General features: G+C 20.9%; 1 protein-coding gene across 1 annotated transcript in view; it reads right to left on the bottom strand.

Annotated features, from left to right (window-relative positions):
* LOC117178041 (protein AAR2 homolog) overlaps nt 1–25061 on the bottom strand; it is a 37311-nt gene extending 12250 nt beyond the window's left edge. Inside the window, exons 1-5 of the mRNA XM_033369244.1 lie at nt 24779–25061; nt 19657–19852; nt 12483–12598; nt 12194–12347; nt 1591–1866 (exon numbers count right to left, since the gene is read on the bottom strand). Coding sequence (XP_033225135.1) covers nt 1591–1866; nt 12194–12347; nt 12483–12598; nt 19657–19847 — 737 coding nt within the window. The 5' untranslated portion in view covers nt 19848–19852; nt 24779–25061. The remainder of the gene's footprint in view (nt 1–1590; nt 1867–12193; nt 12348–12482; nt 12599–19656; nt 19853–24778) is intronic.
* Between the last annotated feature and the right edge of the window lie 649 nt (nt 25062–25710).

Below are 25710 nucleotides of genomic sequence, written 5' to 3' on the forward strand. Positions count from 1 at the left end.
TAATTTCTTAGTTAAAAACTCGACTTTTTGGAATAAAATTAATCTTGTTTAAAAATGTATTATTTTTTGTTAAAAATTTTGGTATCTGTCAAAAAATTTAAATTTGATTATTTTTTGTTGTTGAAAATTAATGTTTGAACCTCAAAATGAGGTATTTTATTTAAAATTTGTCTTTTTTTATTTATATTCAACTGTTTTTTATTTAGAATTAAAATATTTTTTGGTTGGAATATCAAATATTCAATTTTTTCTGGAAAATTCGTCTTTTTTTGGTTGAAAAATAATTTTTTAGCTAAAAATTCATTACTTTAGTTGAAATTTTTTCTCTATGCCGGAAAATGCACCTATTCTATTGAAAAAATTCGCTTTATTTTTGGTTAAAAATTAATTTTCTCAACAGAAAATTTTACTATTTAATTTTTTGTTGAGAATTTTTTGTTTTTTAGTTGAAAATCCTATTATTTATTAATTTTTTTTTTCAAAATGTATATATTGTTGTAAATTTGTTTTCTTTTAGTAGAAAATTTACCCTTTTTAGTTAGAGCTTCAACTATTTAATTGAAAATTTAAGTATTTTATAAATTGATATTTTTTAGTTGAAAATTCAACTAATTTGAAAATTGATTTTTTTACAATTATCCTTCTGGTTCGCAAATTTATTTAATTTAGTAAAAAATTAATTTCTTTAAATAAAAGTTTAACTACTTTCTTAAAAATATATATAATTTTAAAATATTTTTTGAGTTGAAAACTCGACTTTTTGGAATAAAATTAATCTTCTTGGAAAATTCATTATTTTTTGTTGAAAATTTTGGTATCTCTGTCAACAAATTAAATTTTTTTTATTGAAATTTGATTATTTTTTGTTGTAAAAATTAAGTATTGAACTTGAAAATTAAGTATTTTATTTAAAATTCACCTTTTATTATTTAAATTCAACTATTTCTTACTTAAAATTAAAATATTTTCTGGTTGGATTATCAAATATTCAAATTTTTTTTAAAAAATCGTCTTTTTTGGGTTAAAAAGTAATTTTTTAGCTGAAAATTCATGGAAAAAATTCACTTTATTCTTGGTTAAAAATTAATTTTCCCAACAGAAAATTTTACTATTTAATTTTTGGTTCAATATTAATTTTCTTAAAACAGAAAATGTAAATATTCCATTTTTGATTAAAAAAATAATAATGTTATTGAAACACGTACGAAAAGCCTAAGAAAAAGTGACCAGTAATAAAAATCTAAAAAATTTTCTCTTAAAACAGAATGACTATCTCTATTAATTTTTTTTGTTTTAATTACCTACATACTTTTATTAATAATTTGTAGAAAAAAAGCTATTTTTCATTTATTAAATTTAAATTTTCGCAGACCCCATTGATAAATGTCGAAAAAAAGTAATTTAACTCCACAATTTAAAACTTGAATCACAGTAATATTGTTTTATAATTATTTTTTATTTAATTAATAAATTAATTCATAAAAATTTTCGTGTGAAAGTGAGAAAAAAGAATATTTTATCCAAGATAAAAAAATAATTTAGTTCCTAAAAATAATAAAAGCCTTTCGGGAAAAATATTAAAAAACTCACTGCTTTAATTTGCTCAATAGAAGATCCAAAGTATAAGAAGAGTCGAGAGAATGTTTAGTAATTTCGGCAGGCGTTGAACCTTCCGGATAATGCAAATTTGGCAACTCAGTTAATCGAAGTTCTGTGCCGGCTTTCGGTTTCAAATCCGGCAAAAGTTCTTGCTCTTTTTGCTCGTCGGACAGACATGCTCCTCTTTTCCTTTTTCGACTAGTTTCCGCTCCTCTAGGTCTCGATTTATCGTCACAGTTTTCTAATTCCAAAGCCGATCGTATGTATCTAGAAAATAATTACTTAATATTATAGGAGCGCGCTTACTTTAGTAGTCGTTTTTATAATTTACCCAATTTTCTAATAACTATTTATTTGTTAAAATTTTAGTTAATACATTTTTTGAAATTTGAGCTTCAATTTATAACATTTTTAGTTATTAATAAATTATCAATATTGTAATATAATTATTTAAAAGAAAAAAAGAAACTATTATTTTGCAAGTATTCGGATAATTTTTACTTTTTATTTTCTAAATATTTTAATTTTGTTACTTTTGCAAACATTCAAAAAAATTAAATAATTATAACTGATTATAATGCAGATATTTATAATAAAAACGAACTTTTTGTATCAAAATTCTAGCTTAATATTGTGAAAAAAGTTGAGTATTTAATAATAATTAATTGATCAGTTTGATACATAAATAACATCAATAATTTTTTTCATTGGTGCATTCTTTTCAATTTTACTTTATATTTTTATAACAATTTTAATTATTAATAACCCTTTAAACTAATTCCAGAAAAAATTAAAACATATGTCAACATAATTTTTTTAATTTTATTCGGAATGATTTTGCAACATTAGACAAATTTAAAAAAATAAAAGAGTAGATTTATTTATTTAATTTAAAAAATTAAAATTTAGTCTTTATATTATTTAACATTGTGAAAAGAATTAATCACTTCGCAATATTAAAATAATAAAACAATCATTTTCATTGGAATATTCAAATAATTTTTAATTTGATTTTTGTTTGAAATTTTCTTTTCTTCAATTTTATTTATTAATAAGCTTTTAACTTTTTCGAGAATATGTAACTTTTAACAGAATCCGGTAATAATTAGTTATTCATATATATATTTTTTAATTCATTTTTTTGTTTGAAAAAAAATATATATTACGTCAATAGTTAATTAATCAGCTTATAACATAAAAAGCAATAAACAATTATTTCCATTGAAACATTGAAATAATTGTGCCCTTATATTTTTCTAACAATGTAAAGTATTAATAATCTTTTAAACTAATTACAAAAAAACTTAAAGCATATTCCCATACAATTTTGAAGATTAAATTCAAAAAATAATTCTAGTTAAAATTGTTTATTAAACAGTAGTTATTTAGTTTTTAATAGATTTAAAAAATTGAACAATTTTGTTTTTGGAGAAAACTTAAAAGCCTTAAAAGTTCAATAATATTAATAAATTTTCTGTTCTTTTTTGACTTAAAATTCTTTATTTATTGAAAATTGTTTTGTTTTTTAAATTGAATTTGATTCTCAACGAAAAAAAATAATATGATATTTCAATCAATAAACAGTTTTATTTAAAATAAATTTGTTTTAAACAAAGTAGTGAAATTTTCAATTAAAAAGTATAATTTTTGAACCAAAAATTGAAGTTTAATTTTCAAATTAAAAAATTAATTTTCCAGCCAAAAAAAAAAAGAATTTTTAACAAAATGGTTAAATTTTTAACCGAAGAGATAAATCTTCAACTGAAATGATAAATTTTCAGAAAAAAATAAATTTTTAACAAAGTAGTTCGGGTTTAAATCTTGTAGTTGAATTTTAATTTAAAAAAGATTGATTTTTGAGAAAACCAGTTGAAAAAAGATCAAATTTCTATTAAACTGATGAATTTTCAACAAAAATGTTGAATTTTTAATGAAGTCCTTTTAGATTGAAAATTTATATTTTTTTGTTGAAAATTCGGTTTGCGGTTGAGGAATTCCTTAGTTTGGTTGAAAATTCATATTATTATTGGAAAATTGCATTATTTTGCGGAATATTCGTTCTTTTTTTATTGAAATTAATTTTTTATTGAAAGTTTAATTTTTCTGCTTTTTTTTAATCTGATCTTTTTATTCTTAAATTCAACTATTTGTTTAAAAATTAATTTATTTCGTTGAAAATTCGTCTTTTTAAATTCAAATATCAACTATTACATTTTTTGTTAAAAATTAACTTTTTTTAGGTTGAAAATTAATTTTTTTATTTGTTTAACATTCAGCTATTTGGCCAGAAAAACCGTTTTTTTTCAATCAATTCATATTTTATCGTTTGGAAATTCAAGAGTCTTCTGAAAAATTAATTTAGTCTGTCGAAAATTCAACAATTTCATCAAAAATTCAACTGATTTGTTGAAAATTTAATTATTTGTCATAAAATTCAACTATTTTGTTGAAAATTAATATTTTTCTTTGAAATTTAACATATTTTTATGAAAATTCATCTTTTTAGGTAGAAAGATAATCTTGTTAGTTAGAAATTTTATTTTTTTTTTGGCAAAAATTCCTAAATTAGAAATTCCTCATTTTAGTTGAAAATTCATTTCTTTGTTGCAAAATTGCAGTATTTAAGAAAAATTTATTTATGTTCTTTTGACATTTTTTTTCTGAAAATGTACCTTTTTTCAATTAAATTAAAATTATTCTCTTAATAAAATTATCTTTTTTTAGATAATTAACCTTTTTTGTTGAAAATTTAATTATTTTGTAGAAAATTGAACCATTTTGTTAAAAAGTCATTTTTTTTCTTTGAAATTGATAAATTATTTAAAAAATCGTCTTTTTTGGAGAAAAATAATCTTTTTGGTGTGAAATTTCCTTTTTTTGGGTAAAAATGCAACTCTTTCTCGAAATTTAAGTTTGTTGTTAAAACATTATATTTTTGGCTTGAAAATTCAATTATTTTACGAAAAATTTGTCTTTTGTCATGAAAGTTCAACAATTTGGATAAAGTTTTTATTCGTTTTTGACTAAGAATTGTTTATTTATTGAAAATGGTGTTTTTTTAAATTTGATATTCGTCATTTTAGTTAAAATATTATTTCTTTGTTTCAAAAATTCACTATTTTGTTCCAAGTTTTGCTTCTGTTTCTTTAAATTATTTTTTTTCTGAAAATTTACATCTTCCACTTTTGGTTAAAATCTGATCTTCTTATTTATAAATTGAACTATTTGTAGAAAATCGAACTATTTTGTTAGACAGTCATCTTTTTTCTTTGAAATTATAAATTATTTATAAATTCGTCTTTTTAGATAGAAAGCTAATCTTGTTAGTTAGAAATTTCATCTGTTTTGCGTAAAAATGATTCTTTTTTTTTTTTACTAAAAATTCTTTATCTATTCAAAAATTGCTTCTTTTTTTTTATTAGAAATTCCTCATTTTAGTTGAAAACTAATTTTAGTTTTGAAAATTCATTGGACATTTGTCTATTTGGACAGAAAATATACCTTTTTTATGGGAAATTCAACAGTTTTCTAAAAAATTTAATTATTAGGTTGAAAATATAACTGTTTTCAATTAAAGTTTAATCTTTTTTTGGGGGAAGTCTACCATTTTATTAAAAATTCATCTTTCTGCGTTAACAATTTAACAAATTTGTTAAAAATTAAATTGATTTGTTAAAAAATTAATTATTTTGTAGAAAATTGAAATATTTTGTTAAAAGTTCATCGTTTCTCTTTGAAATTTATAAATTATTTATAAATTTGTCTTTTTTGGAGAAAACTAATCTTTTTGGTTTAAAATTTCCACTTTTTTGGGTAAAAATGCAACTACTTCTTGAAATTTAATTTAATTTGAAGCAACTGTTTGTTAAAAATTATTTTTTTAAATAGAAAATTCTTCAGTTAAATTTTTAACTGAAGAGATAAATCTTCAACTGAAATGATAAATCTTCAGAAAAAAATAAATTTTTAACAAAGTAGTTTGGGTTTAAATATGTAGTAAAATTTTTATTAAAAAAGATTGATTCTTTGAGGGAAAGAGTTGAAAAAAGGTCAAATTTCTATTAAAAGTGATGAATTTTTTAATAAAAATGTTGAATTTTTAATGAAGTCCTTTTGGATTGAAAATTTATATTTTTTGTTGAAAATTCGGTTTCCGGTCAAGGAATTCCTTAGTTTGGTTTAGAATTCATATTATTATTGGAAAATTGAATTATTTTGTACAATTTCGGTTCTTTTTTTGATGAAATTAATTTTTTCATTCGTCTGTTTTTTTTTTTAATTTGATCTTCTTAATCGTAAATTCAACTATTTGTTTAAAAATTAATGTATTTCGTTCACAATTCATCTTTTTTTTTCAAAAATTAATGAAAATTCGTCTTTTTAGAGAGAAAAAAAATCTTTTTGGTTAAAAATTTCATCTGTTTTGAATAAAAATGCCACTGTTTGCTAAAGATTAATTTTTATTTGTTGAATATTAATTTTTTATTTGTTAAAAATTCAATTACTTCACAAAAAATTTGTCTTTTGTCTTGAAAGTTCAACAATTTGAATGAAATTTTTCTTCTTTTTTGACTGAAAATTCTTTTTTTATTGAAAATTGTTTTTTTTTTAAGTGGAAATTCCTCCTTTTAGTCGTAAATTTACCTATTTGTTTAAAAATTAATGTATTTTGTTCAAAATTCGTCATTTTGATTACACAAATCCTCTTTTTTGAATGAAAATTTACTTTTCTTGCTGAAAATTCAACAGTCTTCTAAAAAATTCAATGATTGGGCTGAAAATTAAATCTTTTTTAATCTTCTTTTTGGGAATCTCCACAAAAAGTTTATCCAAATTGTCGAACTTTCAAGGCAAAAGACGAAATTTTGTAACATAATTGAATTTTGAACCCAAAAATATGAATTTTCAACAAAAAAAAAACGTAATTCTCAACAAACAATTGAATTTTTACTCAAAACAGATGAAATTTCTAACCAAAAAGATTATTTTTCTACTTAAAAAGACGAATTTATAAATTTCAAATAAAAAAGATGACCTTTCAAAAAAATAGTTCAGTTTTTTTACAAAATAATTAAATTATCAATTAAATAGTCGAGATTTCTAATAAAAAAGATTTAATTTCAATTAAAAAAAGTTGAATTTTCAACCCAATAATTAAATTTTTTAAAACACTGTTGAATTTTCAACAAAAAAGGTAAATTTTCATTCCAAAAGGAGAAATTTTCTGTCCAAATAGACGAATGTCCAAAGAATGTTCAAAAGAGAGGAATTATATAACCAAAATAACGAATTTCCAACTAAAAGGAGGAATTTCCATTAAAAAAAACAAACCAATTTCTAATAAATAAAGAACTTTCAGACAAGAAAAAATAATAAAAAGTTTATCCAAATTGTTGAAGTTTCAAAGCAAAAGACGACTTTTTTCGTAAAATAATTAAATTTTCAACAACAAAGTTAAATTTCATTTAATAGTTGCATTTTTACCCAAAACAGAAGAAACTCAAAGACAAAAAGATTAGTTTTCTCCCAAAAAGACGAATGTATAAGTAATTTTCAAACAAATAGTTAAATTTACAAATTAAAATAAAAAATTTTAACCAAAAATCGAAAGTTAACTTTTAAGAAAAAAAAATTTCAACAAAACAGAAACAAATTTTTAACATAATAGTAAATTTTGCAACAAAGAAATGAATTTTCAACTAAAATGAGAAATTTCCACACAAAAAAAAAAGTTTCATTAAGTAAAGAATTTTTCATTAAAAAAAAATTAATTTTTAACAAACAGTTGCTTTAAATTAAATTAAATTTCGAAAAATAGTTGCATTTTTACTCAAAAAAGAGGCAATTTCAAATCAAAAAGATTATTTTTCTCCCAAAAAGACGAATTTATAAATAATTTCAAAGAGAAAAGATGAATTTTTTAACAAAATATTTAAATATTCTACAAAATAATTAAATTTTCAATAAATCAGTTTCATTTTTAACGAATTTGTTGAATTTTTAACGCAGAAATATGAATTTTTAATAAAATGGTAGACTTCCCCAACAAAAAATATTAAACTTGAATTGAAAACAGTTATATTTTCTGCCCAAATACAAGAATGTCCAATGAATTTTCAAAACTAAAATTAATTTTCAAGTAAAATGAGGAATTTCTAATAAAAAAAAGAAGCGATTTTTGAATAGATAAAGAATTTTTAGTAAAAAAAATCATTTTTACCCAAAACAGATGAAATTTCTAACCAAAAAGATTAGCTTTCTATCTAAAAAGATGAATTTATCAATCATTTATAATTTCAAAGAAAAAAGATGACTTCTAACAAAATGGTTCAATTTTCTACAAAATAATTAAATTTTCTGTCCAAATAGATAAGTGTCCAACGAATATTTAAAAGAGAGGAATTATATTTAAAAAATGACGAATTTTCAACAAAAATTAATTTTTAAACAAATAGTTAAATTTACAAATAAGAAGATTAAGTGGAAGATGCGAATTTTCAGCAAAAAAAATATTTTCAAAAAACAGAAACAAATTTGGAACAAAATAGTCAATTTTTGAAACAAAGAAATAAATTTGTAACTAAAATGACGAATACCAAATTTAAAAAAAAAACACAATTTTCAGTAAATAAACAATTTTTAGTCAAAAAAGACTAAAAACTTTTTTCCAAATTGTTGAAGTTTCAAGACAAAAGATAAATTTTTCGTAAAATAATTGAATTTTCAAGCCAAAAATATAATGTTTTAACAACAAAGTTAAAATTCAAGAAATAGTTGCATTTTTACCCAAAAAAGAGGAAATTTTAGACCTAAAAAATTATTATTCTCCAAAAAGACGAATTTATAATAAATTTATACATTTCAAAGAAAAAAGATTACTTTTTAACAAAATGGTTCAATTTTCTAAAAAAGGATAATTTTATAAAAAGGATAATTTTAATTTAATTCAAAAATGGCAAATTTTCAACAAAAAAAGTAAAGTCAACAGAACATAAATAATTTTTTTTAAATACTGAAATTTTTCAACAAAGAAATTAATTTTCAATTAAACTGAGGAATTTCTAATAAAAAAAAGAAGCGATTTTTGAATAGATAAAGAATTTTTAGTAAAAAAAATCTTTTTTTACGCAAAACATATGAAATTTCTAACCAAAAAGATTAGCTTTCTATCTAAAAAAACGAATTTATAAATCATTTATAATTTCAAAGAAAAAAGATAACTGTCTAACAAAATAGTTCAATTTTCTACTAATAGCTAAATTTACAAATAAGAAGATCAAATTTTAACCAAAAGTGGAAGATGTAAATTTTCAGAAAAAAAAAAAATAATTTCCAAAAACAGAAGCAAAATTTGGAACAAAATAGTCAATTTATGAAACAAAGAAATAAATTTTTAACTAAAATGACAAATACCAAATTAAAAAAAAACACAATTTTTAATAAATAAACAATTTTTAGTCAAAAAAGACTAAAAAGTTTATCCAAATTGTTGAAGTTTCAAGACAAAAGATAAATTTTTCGTAAAATAATCGAATTTTCAAGCCAAAAATATAATGTTTTAAGAACAAAGTTAAATTTCAAGAAATAGTTGCATTTTTAACCAAAAAGACGAATTTATAAATAATTTATCAATTTCAAAGAAAAAAGATTACTTTTTAACAAAATGGTTCAATTTTCTAAAAAAGGATAATTTTCTAAAAAGGATAATTTTAATTTAATTCAAAAATGGCAAATTTTCAACAACAAAAAATAAAGTCAACAGAACATAAATAATTTTTTTTTAAATACTGCAATTTTTCAACAAAGAAATGAATTTTCAACTAAAATGAGGAATTTCTAATAAAAAAAAGAAGCGATTTTTGAATAGATAAAGAATTTTTAGTAGAAAAAGATTATTTTTACCCAAAACAGATGAAATTTCTATCCAAAAAGATTAGCTTTCTATCTAAAAAGACGAATTTTTAAATAATTTATAATTTCAAATAAAAAAGATGGCTGTCTAACAAAATGGTTCAATTTTCTACAAAATAATTAAATTTTCTGTCCAAATAGAGGAATACCAAATAAACGAATAACAAATTTAAAAAACACACACAATTTTCAATAAATAAACAATTTTTAGTCAAAAAAGACTAAAAAGTTTATCCAAATTGTTAAAGTTTCAAGACAAAAGATAAATTTTTCGTAAAATAATTGAATTTTCAAGCCAAAAATATAATGTTTTAACAACAAAGTTAAATTTCAAGAAATAGTTGCATTTTTACCTAAAAAAGGGGAAATTTCACACCTAAAAGATTATTATTCTCCAAAAAGACGAATTTATAATAAATTTATACATTTCAAAGGAAAAAGATTACTTTTTAACAAAATGGTTCAATTTTCCAAAAAAGGGTAATTTTAATTTAATTAAAAAATGGCAAATTTTCAAAAACAAAAAAATAAAGTCAACAGAACATAAATAAATTTTTCTAAATACTGTAATTTTGCAACAAAGAAATAAATTTTCAACTAAAATGAGAAATTTCTAATTTAGAAACAAAAAATTCCTATAAATGAAGAGTTTTCAGTAAAAAAAAAATGAATTTTTACCCAAAACAAATAAAATTTCTAACCAACAAGATTATCTTTCTACCTAAAACGACGAATTTTCATAAAAATATGTTAAATTTCGAAGAAAAATATGACTATTCAACAAAATAATTGAATTTTATGACAAATAATTAAATTTTCAACAAATCAGTTGAATTTTCGACAAAATAAATTAATTTTTCAGAAGACTCTTGAATTTCAAAACAATAAAATATGAATCGATTGAAAAGAACGGTTTTTCTGGCCAAATAGCTAAATGTTAAATAAATAAAAAAATTAATTTTCAACCTAAAAAAAGTTTATTTTTAACAAAAAATGTAATAGTTGATATTTGAACTTAAAAAGACGAATTTTCAACGAAATAGATTAATTTTTAAACAAATAGTTGAATTTAAGAATAAAAAAATCAGATTTAAAAAAAGCAGAAAAGTTAAACTTTCAATAAAAAATTAATTTCAATAAAAAAAAGAACGAATATTCCACAAAATAATGCAATTTTCCAATAATAATATGAATTTTCAACTAAACTGAGTAATTCCTAAACCGGAAACAGAATTTTCAACAAAAAATATAAATTTTCAATCCAAAAGGACTTCATTAAAAATTCAACATTTTTTTTTTGAAAATTCTTCAGTTTAATAGAAATTTGATCTTTTTTAACCATTTTCCTCGAAAATCAATCATTTTTTTTAATTAAAAATCCAACTACAAGATTGAAACTCGAATTTGTTAAAAATTTATTCTTTTCGCTGCGAAGATTCAGCATTTTATTTAAAAACTTATATCTGTGGTTTAAAGTTTAACAATTTTCTTAAAAACTTACTTTTTTGTTGGAAAAAAGAATTTTTTAAATTCAAAATTAAATTATTTAATTTGTGGTTGAAAAATTATACTTTTTAGTTGAAAATTAAACTACTTTCTGTAAAAAAAATTGTATTTAAAATAAATCTATTTATTGATTGAAATATCATATTATATTTTTTCGTTGAGCATCAAACTGTTTGTTTAAAAATTCAACTACTTGCTTGAAACCAGAAATACTTTGTTAAAAATGTATTATTTTCATTGAGAATTCGTCATTTGAAATTGAAATTTATCTCTGTGTTCGAAATTTTTTTTTATTAATTTTTTTTTTTAAGCAAACGTTTTTTTATGCGCAAAATAAATTTGCTAAATTAGAAAAAAAATTATTACTTTTATTTAAGAATCGAACTATTTTGTTGGAAATAAACATTTTTGTGAGATTTCATATTTTCGAGTGGAAAAGTCAACATTTTTGCAGAAAATTCAACCGATTTTTTTTCTTTCTTCAGTGAAAAATATCTTGTGATAAAAAATTCATCTCTTAAATTAGAAATTTGATCTTTTTTTCGTGCAAAATGCATCTCTTTTCGTGAGTATTTAAATTAAAAATAAAATTATCACATTTTTGTTTAAAAAATGACTTTTTTTAGTTGTAAGTTTAACTATTTTGTTTTAAATTAAATTATTTTGGTGAATAAATCAACAATTTGGATGAAAATCAACTCCTTTGTTGAAATTTAATTCTGTTCGTTAAAAATTTAAGTTTTTTGTAAAAATCTATCTCTGTGACTTAAAAAGTTTAATTAGTTGGTTGAAAATTAATATTTCTGTGCGGAAAATTAGTTTTTCAATTCAAAATTAAACTATTCCATTTTTTCTTAAAAAACCAAAAGTAAATTTTATAGGAAATGATTAAATTTTCAATAAAACCGTTGCATCTTTATGAAAAAAAGATTCGATATTTCTCATAAAAAGGATGCACTTTTAAATCAAAAAGGCAAATTTTCAGGAAAAAAAATAAAAACTTCATTTAAAAAATATTTCAGTTGACTTACAAGCAAACAATTTTATGAATTTTAAGCAAAAGGTTAAAGTTCTACGGAAGTCGTTAAATTTTCAACCGAATAATAAAATTTATAATTAAAAAAATAATCTTCAAGAGAAAGTTTTTGCAAAAATTACTTTATAAAAAAAAACTCACCCACAGACTGGCGCGCATCTCTCGATGATGGTGGAATCAATTCTATTTGTTAATTCTTGCCACTGTTTCCAGGTGTCATAAGGATAAGGTCCTAAATATCTGTCCAAATTCATAAGATTATCTTTCAATCTTTGTACGATTTCTTCTGGAACAGCTGTTTTTTTTTTAAAGAGTAAATAAAAATTAATGAGAAAGAAAAAAGCGAATAAAATTTGATAAATAAATTAATGATAAAATAAAAATAAAACGAAAAAAGAGAACAGTAGATAAGTGAAGAATGGATATTTACGTTCTGAACTGAGCTCTTCTTCCTTGGGATCCCAGCGTTTGACTAAGAATTCTGATTTACTAAACCAATGAATGAAACCTACTCGAGGAGCGATATCTCCAAATTCGTCCACAGCACTGTAATTTCGTACTCATTCAGTCAGTAAACCGTGAATTATTTTTAAAAAATAATATTGATTTTTATTTTTGAATTTTAAAAATATATTATAAAATGTAAATCGAATTTAAATTCATGTCGGTACATTAAAAATAGTCCCATTTCCAACCAAAGACATAAATTTCGAATTAAAATGATGAATCTTCAAAAAAAAATAATTTTTAAGATTAATTTTCAACAAAATAGTTGAATTTTCCACCTGAATGTTGAATTTTCAAGTTATGGAGGATACATTTTCAACCAAAAAGATTAATTTTTCTGCTAATAAAGTTTATTTTTAACAAAGTAGTCCCAACTTGAAACGAAAGAATTAGATTTTTAACTGAGAAAATTTAATTTAAACAAAATACATGAATTTTTAGCTAGAAAAGATCAAATTTAAACCCAGAATATAAATTTTAACACAAAATTTTCAGCAAAATAAATTTACTTATATATTTTTCAACTAGTAAAATGTATGTTTTTTTTTAAAAAGGCCAACTTTCAACGCAAGAGTTGCATTTTTAACCATGAAATTATTCTTTTTTTTTAAACAAAACACAAAAATTTTTAACCAGAAAAGATTAATTTTCATTCAAGAATATAAATTTTTAACTAAAAATAAAATAGTTACATTCTAAGGTAAGAAACTAAATTCTTAACAAACAAAAGAAAAAAAAAATTTCCAGCAAAATAGTTAAATTTTGTAGGAAAGAAATGAATTTTCAACAACAAAAAAATTAATTTTCAAGAAAGAATTCAATATTCCACCAAATACTTGACTTTTTAACCAAAAGTTTGTTTTTGAAATATAAAGATTAATTTTCTACCAGAAAGAATGAACTTTTAACAAAATACAAAAATTTTCAACAAAATAGTTGAAATTTCTACCTGACTGTTGAGTTTTCAAGTTATAGAGGATACATTTTCGTCCAAAAAGATGAATTTTTCAATTAATAAACTCTATTTTTACTAAAGTAGTTTATCCATAAAAAAAGAGTTGGATTTTTAACCAAGAAAGTTGATTTTTCAATCAAATACATGAATTTTCAACGAAAAACGTTATTTTTTGACAAAACACATGACTTTTTAACTAGAAAAGATGAATTTCTAATCCAGAATGTTAATTTTTAACCCAGAATATACTTTTTAATCAAAAAATAAATAGTCATATTTTCAGCTAAGAAAGTACATTTTTAACAAAACAAAAACCTAATTTTAAGCAAAATAGTTTAATTTTCAACCAAAGAGATGAATTTTCGATTAAAATGATGAATTTTCAAGAAAATACATAAGTTTTCAATAAAATAGTTAAATTTTTCATCTACTTGTTGAATTTTCAAGTTAAGAAGGAAAAAATCTCAATGAAAAAGATTTATTTTTTAATGAGTAAAATGTATTTTTAAAAAGTAGTTCAAATTTCAACGAAAGAATTGAATTTTTAACCAAGAAAATTAAATTTCATCAAAATACATGAATTTTTAAATAGAAAAGATCAATTTTCAACCTAGAATATAAATTTTTAACCAAAAATATGAATTTTTAATTAAATTTATGGATTTTCAACAACATGAAATGAATTTTCAATATAAGAAATCAATATTCCACCAAATACTTGACTTTTCAACTAAAAAGTTGATTTTTCAACCAAGAAGATTAATTTTCTACCAAAAAGGATAAATTATCAACAATATATATAAATTATCAAGGAAATAGTTCAATTAAATACATGAATTTTTAACAAAATATATGAATCTTTAACTACAAAAGATCAATTTTTAATCCAGAATGTAAATTTTCAATCCAGAATATACATTTTTAACCAAAAATTAAATAGTTACCTAATCAGGCAAGAAAGTAAATTTTTAGCAAACAAAGAAATCGAATTTTAAGCAAAATATTTCAATTTTCAACCAAAGAGATGAATTTTCATCAAAATATATAAGTTTTCAATAAAATAGTTACATTTTCTATCTACTTGTTGAATTTTCAAGTTAAGAAGAAAAAAATCTCAATCAAAAAGATGTAATTTTTAACTAGTAAAAAGTATTTTTAAAAAGTAGTTTTAAAAAGTAGTTTTAAAAAGTAGTTCAAATTTCAACGAAAGAATTGGATTTTTAACCAAGAAATATAGGGTTTCAATAAAATACATGAATTTTCAACAAAAAACATTAATTTTTAACAAAATATATGAATTTTTAACTAGAAAAGATCAATTTTCGATCAAGAATGTAAATTTTTAATTAAAAATAAAATAGTTACCTAATCAGGCAAGAAAGTAAATTCTTACCAAACAAAGAAATCGAATTTTAAGCAAAATATTTCAATTTTCAACCGAAGAGATGAACTTTTAACAAAATACATAGGTTTTCAATAAAATAGTTAAATTATCTATCTACTTGTTGAAATTTGAAGTTAAGAAAGAAAAAATCACAATCAAAAGATGCATTCTTTAACTAGTAAAATGTATTATTAAAAAGTAGTTCAAATTTCAACGAAAGAGTTGGATTTTTAACCAAGAAATTAAAATTTTCAATAAAATGTATGAACTTTTAACTAGAAAAGATCAATTTTCAACCTAGAATATAAATTTTTAACCAAAAATATAAATTTTTAACCCAAAATTAAATGGTTACCTAATCAGGTAAGAAAGTAAATTCTTAGCAAACAAAAAAATCGAATTTTCATCAAAATCGTTAAATTTTCAATGAAAATAATGAATTTTCATAAAGAAAAAATAAATTTTCAAATTAAGAATTCAATATTCCACCAAACAGGTGACTTTTCAGCTAAAAATTTGATTTTTCAACCAAGAAGATTAATTTTCTACCAGAAAGGATGAATTAATTAGATTTCCAGTAAAAAAATGTTAATTTGCAACAAAATAAAAATAAATTTTCAACAAAATAGTTGCATTTTCATTAAATCTGTCGAGTTTTCCATAAAATAATTACATTTTTTAAAAAACAGTTAAATATTCAACTAGAAACGATAATTTTCCAACAAAATAGATTAATATTCAACCAATAAAATTAATTTTTAATAAAGCAGTTCAACTTTCAATCAAAAATTTGAATTCTCAAACAAAAAAGATTTATTAATCAAGAGAGAAAAAAAATGTCAACCAAGTATTTGAATTCTCAATCCAAAAGGACAAATTTTCAAGAAAAAAAAAATGTATTTCAACTCAAGAAAAATGACTTCCAAGAACATTAATTTACTAGTGAATAGTTGAATTTTAAACCATAAATAATAACTTTTCAACCGAAAACGGAACAGCTAAATTTTCACTTAAAATCCTAATTGAAAAAAAATTATCAACCAGATGAATTTCTACCTAAAAGTTGATTTTTTTAATTTTAAAGAAAAGATTTTCAACCAATAATTATATATAAAAGAGATAAATTCTCGAACCAAAAATATATATTTATAACCAAAGAGTTGAATTTTCAACAAAAATTATGAATCTTCAATTTAAGAAAATAATTTTTTATTGAAAAGCAGTTAAATTTTCATTTGAAATAAATGAATCCTCAAAAAAACATGTAATATTTAATATTGCGAGGAAAAAAGATTTTAATTTTCAGCCAAAAATAGTTAAAAACCTAAGAGATAAATTTTAAACTAAAACGATAAATGTTAAAAAAAATTAATTTTCATGAAAAGAGTGAAATATTTAAACAAAGATTTAATTTTCAACTACAAAATTTGATTTTTGTTTCAAGAAGATGTTCTTTTTCTACAGAAAAAGATGAATTATTAATAAAATACAAGAATTTTCAACTAAGAAAGATGAAAATTTAACCAAAAAGTTGAATTTTTATCTAAAAAGGATAACATGTGTACAAAAAATAGAATAAAAATAAATATTAATTTTCCACTAAATTGTTGAATTTTCAACTAAAAACGATGCATTTTCTGCCATTAATAGAATAGTTACATTTTGAGATAAAAAAATTAAATTTCAACAAAAAAATATTTTTCAACCAAATACTTGATTTTTTATTAACAAAAAATTCAAAGAAACATATAATAGTTAATATTTCTACAAAAAGGTTAAATTTCCAATCAAGAAAATTAATTATTACCGAAGAGATGAATTTATAAAATAATTAATATTTTTTAAAAAATTCATTTTCTGAAGAAAGAAATAAATTATCAACAAAAAGGATGAATTTTTATACAAAAAGTTGAATTTTTAACTAAAAGTAGAAATTTTTCTACTAAAAATGAGAAAAAATACTTAAATTTTTGGTAAAAAACAGAAATAATTTGTAAGCAAAAACGAACGAATTTTTTTCAAAATTGTATATTTTTATGAAAAAAGATGTCTTTTTAACAAAATAGTTGCATTTTCAAAAATATAATTCAATTTTTAATCAAATAGTAAATTTTTTTAACCAAACGAGATCAATTCCGAAAAATTTGTCAGTCAAGAAAAAAATTCGAAACAAATTGTTGAATTTTTAAACCTAAAAGGCGATTTTTCAACAAAAAATGCAAAACAAATTAATTTTCAATGAAAAAATTGGATGTTTAAATTAAAAGATGGAATTTTTAACCAAAGAAATAGATTTTAAAAATCAAAAAGACAAATTTTCTACAAACCAAAAAAAATAAAATTTTAATAAAATTGATAAATTTTCAACTAAGCTTAAAATTTTCAAACAATGAATACAAGTTTTAACAAAAAATTTGAAGTTTTAATTTAAAATATAATCGTAGACTTTTAAATCGAAAATAATGAACTTTAAACAGAAAATAGCCTTATTTTCAACTCGAAAATATTAATTTTCAACAGCGTTTTAGTTTTTATAACAAAAAAGTTTCATTTTCAACAAAATAATTAAATTTTCAATCAAATAGTAAAATATTTAACCAAAAGAGATGAATTCCGAACATTAACTAATTAATTTCTACACAAAAACTAACTTAAAAAAAAAATAGTTACGTTTTCAAACAAAAGTGATGAATTTTCAGCTAAAATTGTGAATCTTTAAATGGAATAGTTGAATTTTAAACCAGAAAAACTAATTTTCAACTAAAAAAGATCAATTTTCAACCAAATTTTAATGAAAATTATGGAATATGAAACGATTTTTCAACAAAATAATTAAATTTTCGGCCAAAAAATTCAATTTCATCCTAAGGAAAAATAATTTTTCAGTAAAATATCTCATATTTCCACCAAAAAAAAATGAATTTTTAATTGAAATAATTAATCTACGACAACAAAAAATCATTTATAATCTAAAAGATTAATTTTTAAATAGAATGATAGAAATTTTAATGGAATACCTGAATTTATAATCCAAAAGAAGAATTTTTAAATAAGAAGGCCAACGTGCAAATAAAAAGATAATTTTCTACAAACAAAAATCTATTTTTTAAATACAAAATATGTGAATTTTCAACGAAATAATTAAATCTCCAATTAAAAAAAAATCATCCAGATTGTTGAATTTTGAAGGAGAAAAAAAATAGAACATTTTCAGCAAAAAATAGAATTCTTAAATTTTCTGTTAAAAATCAAATTCTTAAAAAAATCGTATTTTCAGCAAAATAGTTTAATTTTCTGCTTTAATATTTCTTTTTTTTTTTAGTTGAAACAATTGATTTTTAACAAAGCAATTACATTTTATATCAGAGATGAATTTTCAGTTAACATTTTCAAGCAAAAAAAAAATAATTTTTAACTAAAATAAAAAATAAATAATGCTTTTTTTTTAATTTTCAGAAATGCAATTTTTAACAAAGAAGTTACTTTTTCACCTAATAGTTGAATTTTTGACTCAAAACGATCAATTTTCAATAAAAAATAAAATGGTTGAATTTTCAACTAAAAAAATCAATTATCCACAAAAAATTCAAGTTTTATTTTTAATTTAAAAACATTATTATCGACATAATAAAAAAATAATTTTCAACCAAATAGAAGTTAAATTTTCAGTTAAAAAATTATTTGAATTAATTACTAAAATGATTTTAAGCAAAAAAGTTGATTTTAAATACGATTAATTTTTAAACAAATTATTTAATATATATTTTTTAGTGAAATCCATATAATAAAAAAATGAAATAGTTGAATTTTAAACAAAAACGATAAATTTTCAATTGATAAGATAAATTTTTATAGTTAAATTTTCAGGTAAAAATTAATGTTCAACTAAAGATATAAATTTTTAACTAAAAGTATGTAATTTTCAATTACAACAGTTTAATTTTTTGGTAAATAAAACTAATTTGCAAATAAAAAGAAAACTATTTTTTTATATGAGTCACATTTTCAAAGAAAGTTGTGAATTTTTAACTAAAATCGTCAAATGAAATAGTTATTTCGACCAAAAAATACAACATTTTTAACTAAAAAAGATAATTTTCAATCAAATATTCAATCGTTATATTTCCAGTGAAAAAAAAATAATTTTCTACAATAAAGAAAACAAAAAACAAATTTTTAACAAAACAGTAAGGTGGCAACTGGAATACTTCAATTTTCAGTGAAAAAGATTAATTTTCAAATAAATAAAAGAAGAATTTTCAACAAAGTATCTCATTTTTGACCCAAGGAATCTTCATTTCAAAAAGATGAATCTTGAAACAAATTATTACTCGATATTTCAAAATTTTTAAATAAAAAAAAGGAATTAAACCCAAGACAAAATTTTTAACAAAATACATGAATTTCCAATTTAGATACTTAAATTTTCAACTAAAACCGATCAATTTTCAATAAAAAATAAAATATTGTAAGAAAAAAAATTAATTAAGATTTCGAAAAATTGCCTTAACTTAAACAAAAATTCCTTGAAATTTACAGGTTTTCCTTACAATGGAAAATAGGAAAATTCTCAGGATTTAAATTAAATTTTCGGTTTTTTCGCGGCCAATAAAGTTCCCAATCATTTCTTGGTTTCCGAGCCAATAAAATTACATTTATATTTCGAATTTAAAAATAGCAGAAGGGCCAGTTTCAGTTTTAAATTAAATTTTGATTAAAAAATCACTGAAAATATTGGAAAATTAATTGAAAATCTACCTGTAATGGACGTAATGAAATCCAGGAGGTATCATTTTAATTCCCTTGAAATTCTCTCCAGTATTCCAGGATTTTATATCAATTCCAAAGTCCGTGCCTTTAGGCACGTCTAAAAGAACTACAGTAGCTCCTTCAGTGAAAAGCCGTTTCGCGAGTTCCTGATCCATTTCTATGGAATCTTTTGATGCCATATTTGCTGAAAAGGAATGGGATTTAAACTTTATATTTTTAATTTTTAAACACAAATGTTTCGAACTTTCATTTCATCAATTTTGTTTCTAATAGATTTTAATTTTCTCATAAATTCGAATTTTTCTCGGAAACCATTTAAGGTTTAAAATTATTTTAAGATGAAAGTATCCACGACTAAAAAAATTATACACAAAAAAAATATCTTGCATCTTTTCCGAGAAAAAAAATTATGTTTTTAGAGGAAAAAAATTCTTCAGTCTCAAAAACGGTTTAGTCTGTATAAAAATAATAGAAAGCTTTCTTATATTAAGAGTGAATTTTAAAAAGTATTCTTATTTATTATTTTATTTCAAATATATTGAATTTTTCACCAAAATAGTTTATTTTTCACGCCAAAAAGACCAAATTTCAAACCAATACGATCATTTTTAACAAAAAAAGTTGATTGTTCAACAAAATAATTTTATTTTTACCTAAAAAGATAACTTTTCAATCGAGAAGATTAATTTTTTACTAAAAAAACGAATTTGCAAAAAACCATAAGAATTTTCAACTGAAAAATCAATTATCCACCAAAAATTAAATTGTTAAATTTTTTATTTAAAAAAACATTATTTTGAGCATAAAAAAATATTTTTCAACAAATAGTTGAATTCTCAACCAAATAGATGAATTTTTTATTAAAATTTGAATCTTTTACAATAAAGAATGAATTTTTAACAAAGCAATTCGAGTTTTAGGAGAAAATATAAATTTTTAAGGAAGAAGTTACTTTTTCACCCAATAGTTGAATCTTTAACTCAAAACGATCGATTTTTAATAGAAAATAGATAGATGAATTTTCAATACAAAAAATAAATTATCCACCAAAAATTCAATAGTTTAATTTAAAAAAATTATTATCGACGGCAAAAGTTGAAAAAAATTCTAATTTCCATTCAAAATAATGAATTAAAAAAGAAGTTGAATTTTCAATCACAAGAGATCTTTCACTCAAAAAATATTTAAAAGTCTTCCAATTTTGTATAAAAAAAGTTGATTTTTAACCCAAAAATATTAATTCACAACAAACAAGTTAATTTTCAACAAAATAGTTGAATTTTCGATAAAATAGTTCAAACTTCCACAAAAAATATTTTTATTTCAAGTCAAAAACAGTAAAATCAAAACCGAAAATATAAATTTCCAACAAAGAAGTTACTTTTTCACCAAATAACTTAATTTTGAACTAAAAACGATAAATTTTCAACCAAAAATGGAATAGTTAAATTTTCAGTTGAAAAAATTGGTTTTTAACTAAAAATGGAATAGTTTAATTTTCCATTTCAGATATTAATTTTCGACATAAAAAAAATTATTTTTAACCAAAAAGTTACATTTTTAATCACAGAGATAGATTTAACTATAAAAGTTCAATTTTCAAGAAAAAATTTAATAGTTTAATTTTCAATTAAAAAAATAAATAAATTTCCGCACAAAAATTTAATTTAATAATTTTAAAATAGAAAGAGTTAAATCAAACCTGAAAATATTAATTTTGAACAAATCAGTTCTTTGATAACAAAATATAAGATTTATATACCACCATAATTGAATTTAAAACAAAATAGTTAACTTTCCAACCCAAAAAAAAAATATTTTTTAACCAAAAATGTTATAGTTTAATTTTTAATCACAGAAATCCATTTTGCACTTGAAAAAGCGAATTAAAAATTTTGTTTAACAAATTAGTAAAATTTTTAATTTATTTTTCGCTCAAATAAATGAATTCTCAAGAAAATAATTAAATTTTAAAATTCATTGATGCATTGGTATTTATTATTTCAATTAATAAGCATTTTTATTATAAATCAAAACATTTCCAACTAACAAACTATAATTTTCAACCAAAAATGGAATAGTTCATTGTTCAATTTAAAAAATAAATTTTTCCAAACAAAAAAATGAGTTTTTAAGAGAATAGTTTAACAAATTAGTTCGAGTTTCAATAATGTAGCTTAATTTTTAATAAAAAAAGGATTGATTCTCGACGAAAACAGTTAAAAAACAGATCGAATTTGTATTAAAAATTGTGCCTTTTTTTAAATATTGAATTTCTACTGGCGTGAGATTTTGTACTCGTTTTTTTTTTTAATTTTGTACAAAAAAGATGATTTTTAACCTAAGAATATGAAGTGTCAATAAGAAAGTTCATTTTCAACAAAATAGTTGAATTTTAAATAAAATAATTAAAATTTTCACAAAATAATAAAATTTGTAACCATGACACGGATGAATTATTAACGAGAAAGTTACATTTCCAACTGAAGAGGATAATTTTTAACAAAAAAATAGAAATTCAAATTTCAATTTAAAAATTAATTTTCCTAGCAATAAATTAATTTTTGACAAAATAGCTAATTAAAAATATTTATTCTCGACGAAAACAGTTGAAAAAAGATCAAATTTCTATTTAAAGTGATGTGTTTTTTAAAAAAATTTTGAATTTTAAGTGAAGTGAAATTTGTTCTTCAAAAAAATTGTTCAATTTTATATAAAAAAGGTGATTTTAAACCCAAAAATATAAATTATCAACAAAATAGTTGAATTTCCTACAAAAATAGTTGAATTTTCAATAAAATAGTTAAAATTTCCACCAAATAATAAAAATTGTAACCATAAAACAGATGAAATCTTAATCAAACAGTTACATTTCCAACTAAAAAATATATTTTTGAAGATAAAAATGCAAGTTTAATTTTGAAATAAAAAAAATTAATTTTCCCAATAAAAAAATAAGTTTTTTATAAAATAGTTAATCTTTTAACCACAAAGATCTAAATCTTCAGAGAAAAGAAAACATTTTTAACAAATTAGTTCGAGTTTCAATCTTGTAGTTGAATTTTTAATAAAAAAAATATAGATTTTCAAGGAAAACAGTTAAAAAAAGATCAAACTTCTATTCAAAAGCATTTACTACCAAAAAAGTTGAATTTTTAATAAAATAGTTTAAATTTCCACTAAATAATAAATTTTGTAACCATAATAGATGAATTCTCAACCAAAAAATTACATTTCGAAATAAAGAAGATAATTTTTTAACCAAAAATGGAAGTACAATTTTTAATTTAAAAATTAATTTTCCAGGCCAAAAATGAATTTTTAGCAAAATCGTTAAATTTGTAAACAAAGAGATAAATTTTCAACTAAAATGATAATTCTGAAGAGAAAAGAATACATTTTTAACAAAGTAATTTGAGTCTGAAATTAGTAGTTTAATTGTTAATAAAAAATATTGATTCTCGACGGAAAAAGTTGCAAAAAGATTTATTTTTTTTTTCAAAATGATGAATTTTCAAAAAAAAAGTTGAATTTTCAATCACGAGAGATTTTTCACAAAAAAAATGTTTTTAAATCTTTGAATTTTGTACAAAAAAGTTGACTTTTCAACTCGAAAATATAAGTTGAGGCCAAAAAAGTTTATTTTCAACCATACTGATGAATTTAATTGTTTTTTTTAAATGGAAGTTTAATTTTCAATTAAAAAATTATTTTCCCGAAAAAAGTGAATTTTTAATTTAAAAAAAGTAAAATTTGTAACCGAGGAGATAAATTTTCTACTAAAATGACAAATCTTCAGAGGAAAGAATAAATTTTTAACAAATTAGTTCGAATTTCAATCTTGTAGTTGAAATTTTTAATAAAAAAAAAAAGATTGATTCTCGACGAAAACAGTCAAAAAAAGATCAAATTTATATTGAAAATGATGAATTTTTAATAAAAATGTTGAATTTTTAGTGACGAGAAATTTTCGACATAAAAAAAAACAAAAGAAATTGTTCCATTTTGTACAAAAAAGTTTACTTTTAATCCAAAAATATTAATTATAAAAAAAGTTCATTTTTAACAAAATAGTTGAATTTTCTAAAAAAAATAGTTGAACTTTCAAACAAAATAGTTGAATTTTCAATAAAATAGTTAAATTTTCCACCAAATAATAAAATTTGTAATCAGATGAATTTTTAACCAAACAGTTAGATTTTTCACTAAAAAATATCACCTTTTAACCAAAAATCAAAGTTTAATTTTCAAATCAAAAAATTATTTTCCATATAAAAAAATTCAAGTTTCGATTCAAAGTGATGCGTTTTTAATAAAAATGTTTAATTTTCAAATTGAAAAATTAATTTTCCAGACTAAAAATTAATTTTTAAGAAAATAGTTTAGCTTTTAACAACACAGATAAATGTCCAACTAAAATGATGAATCTTCAGAGATAAGAATAAATTTTTAACAAAGCAGTTCGATTTACAAACTAATAATTAAATTTTTATTTAGAAAAAAAAAAGATTGATTCTCGTCGAAAATAGTTGAAAAAGATCAAATTTTTATTAAAAATATTGAATTTTCAATCAAGATAGATTTTTCCTTTGTGAAATCAAACAAAAAATCATTCAATTACGAACAAAAAAGTTGAGTTTTCATTCAAATTATGAGCTGAGGACAAAAAAGTTCATTTTCAACCAAATTGTTTTTTTTTTACTAAAAAAGATGACTTTTTAACAAAATTGTAGATTTTTCGACAACAGAAATGAATATGATATTATTCAAAATAAATAAATAATTAAAAATTAATATTAAACTTGGTTAATTTGTCCACTTTTCGTAAAAAAACTAAAAAACAAAAATATTGACCGATTCTATATTTTGAGGTTAGAAAATTTTCCTCAAGTAAAATATCGAATTGTTAAATGCCCTGAATCAAAATATGAGAGTTGGTTATCCTTAAAGAGAAAGAATTAACAGTAATTAAATTTTATTGATCATCATTAATTATTTTTTAACATTTTTAAAATGGTAGAAAAGACTGTTTTAGGTTTATTATGAAAAATATAGTTTTTAACATATTTTTTCTACTTGACTGAATCAATTGTTTACAGTTAGTACTTACATTTAAATTATGTGAACTCTTCTCCTGAGATCCTCCAAACGTAATTATTATAGTTTGTGCGCCCTTAAACGCACGAAAAACGAGAAAAAATGTCACAACATAACCTCCACAATGTGTACAAATTTTTTTTCCAAGCCTTCAGACAAAGTATTTCCTTCTCCAGGTCAAAAATTTGTAATACTCTTACACATTCTGTATTTTAGTATGTAATATTTTTTGAAAAGTGCCAATATTACATTCTTTGAACCTTTTCCAGTTTTTCAAAACTTCCAGGATGTTCGAATTCTTCTTCTCAACTAAATTACGCATGCGTTGTGTCGGCCGTTTCATTGGTTGTGAATAGCGCACTTTTTAATAATTATTGAATGTATAAATCAATTTTTTCTGATAGACAATTATTCTAGAATTATTTGAATTAATTTTCAGGACAGAAAATAGTTTTTTATAGTAAAAAGTAAATCAAATAATTTCACTATACTCCTTGATAATAAATAATTCTTTTTAAATCTAAAGTAAGACATAAATTTTTCTCACAAATATAAATTTGAAATACGTCATGATATATTTTCATAATTTAAAATGATGATATATAGTAAACAATTCATTTGCATATTCAATCATTTCAAATAAGTGCGAGGTCCACATCCAATGAGCCTGCTGCATTGACGCATGCGCATTGTGGTTTGGGAGCTGCGAGCAAAAATGGCGGTTCTTTTGAATAGAATTTTTTTCAATTATTCTTGCGGTAGGAATTAGGCTTTGAAACATCCAGGATGGAATATTTGGTTTCGGAAATTCAACACAAGGCGACAATATGCGAGATTTATCTAGCAGAAATTTTAAATAAACTGGCTGGGGAAAATACATTCCTTCTGGAATTCCAAAAGTTCCTAGTAAAATGAAATTTAAACATTCTTGAAAAAATAATTAAT

This window comes from Belonocnema kinseyi, chromosome 8 (genome assembly GCF_010883055.1).
Source record: "Belonocnema kinseyi isolate 2016_QV_RU_SX_M_011 chromosome 8, B_treatae_v1, whole genome shotgun sequence".
NCBI classification, from domain to species: Eukaryota; Metazoa; Arthropoda; class Insecta; order Hymenoptera; family Cynipidae; genus Belonocnema; species Belonocnema kinseyi.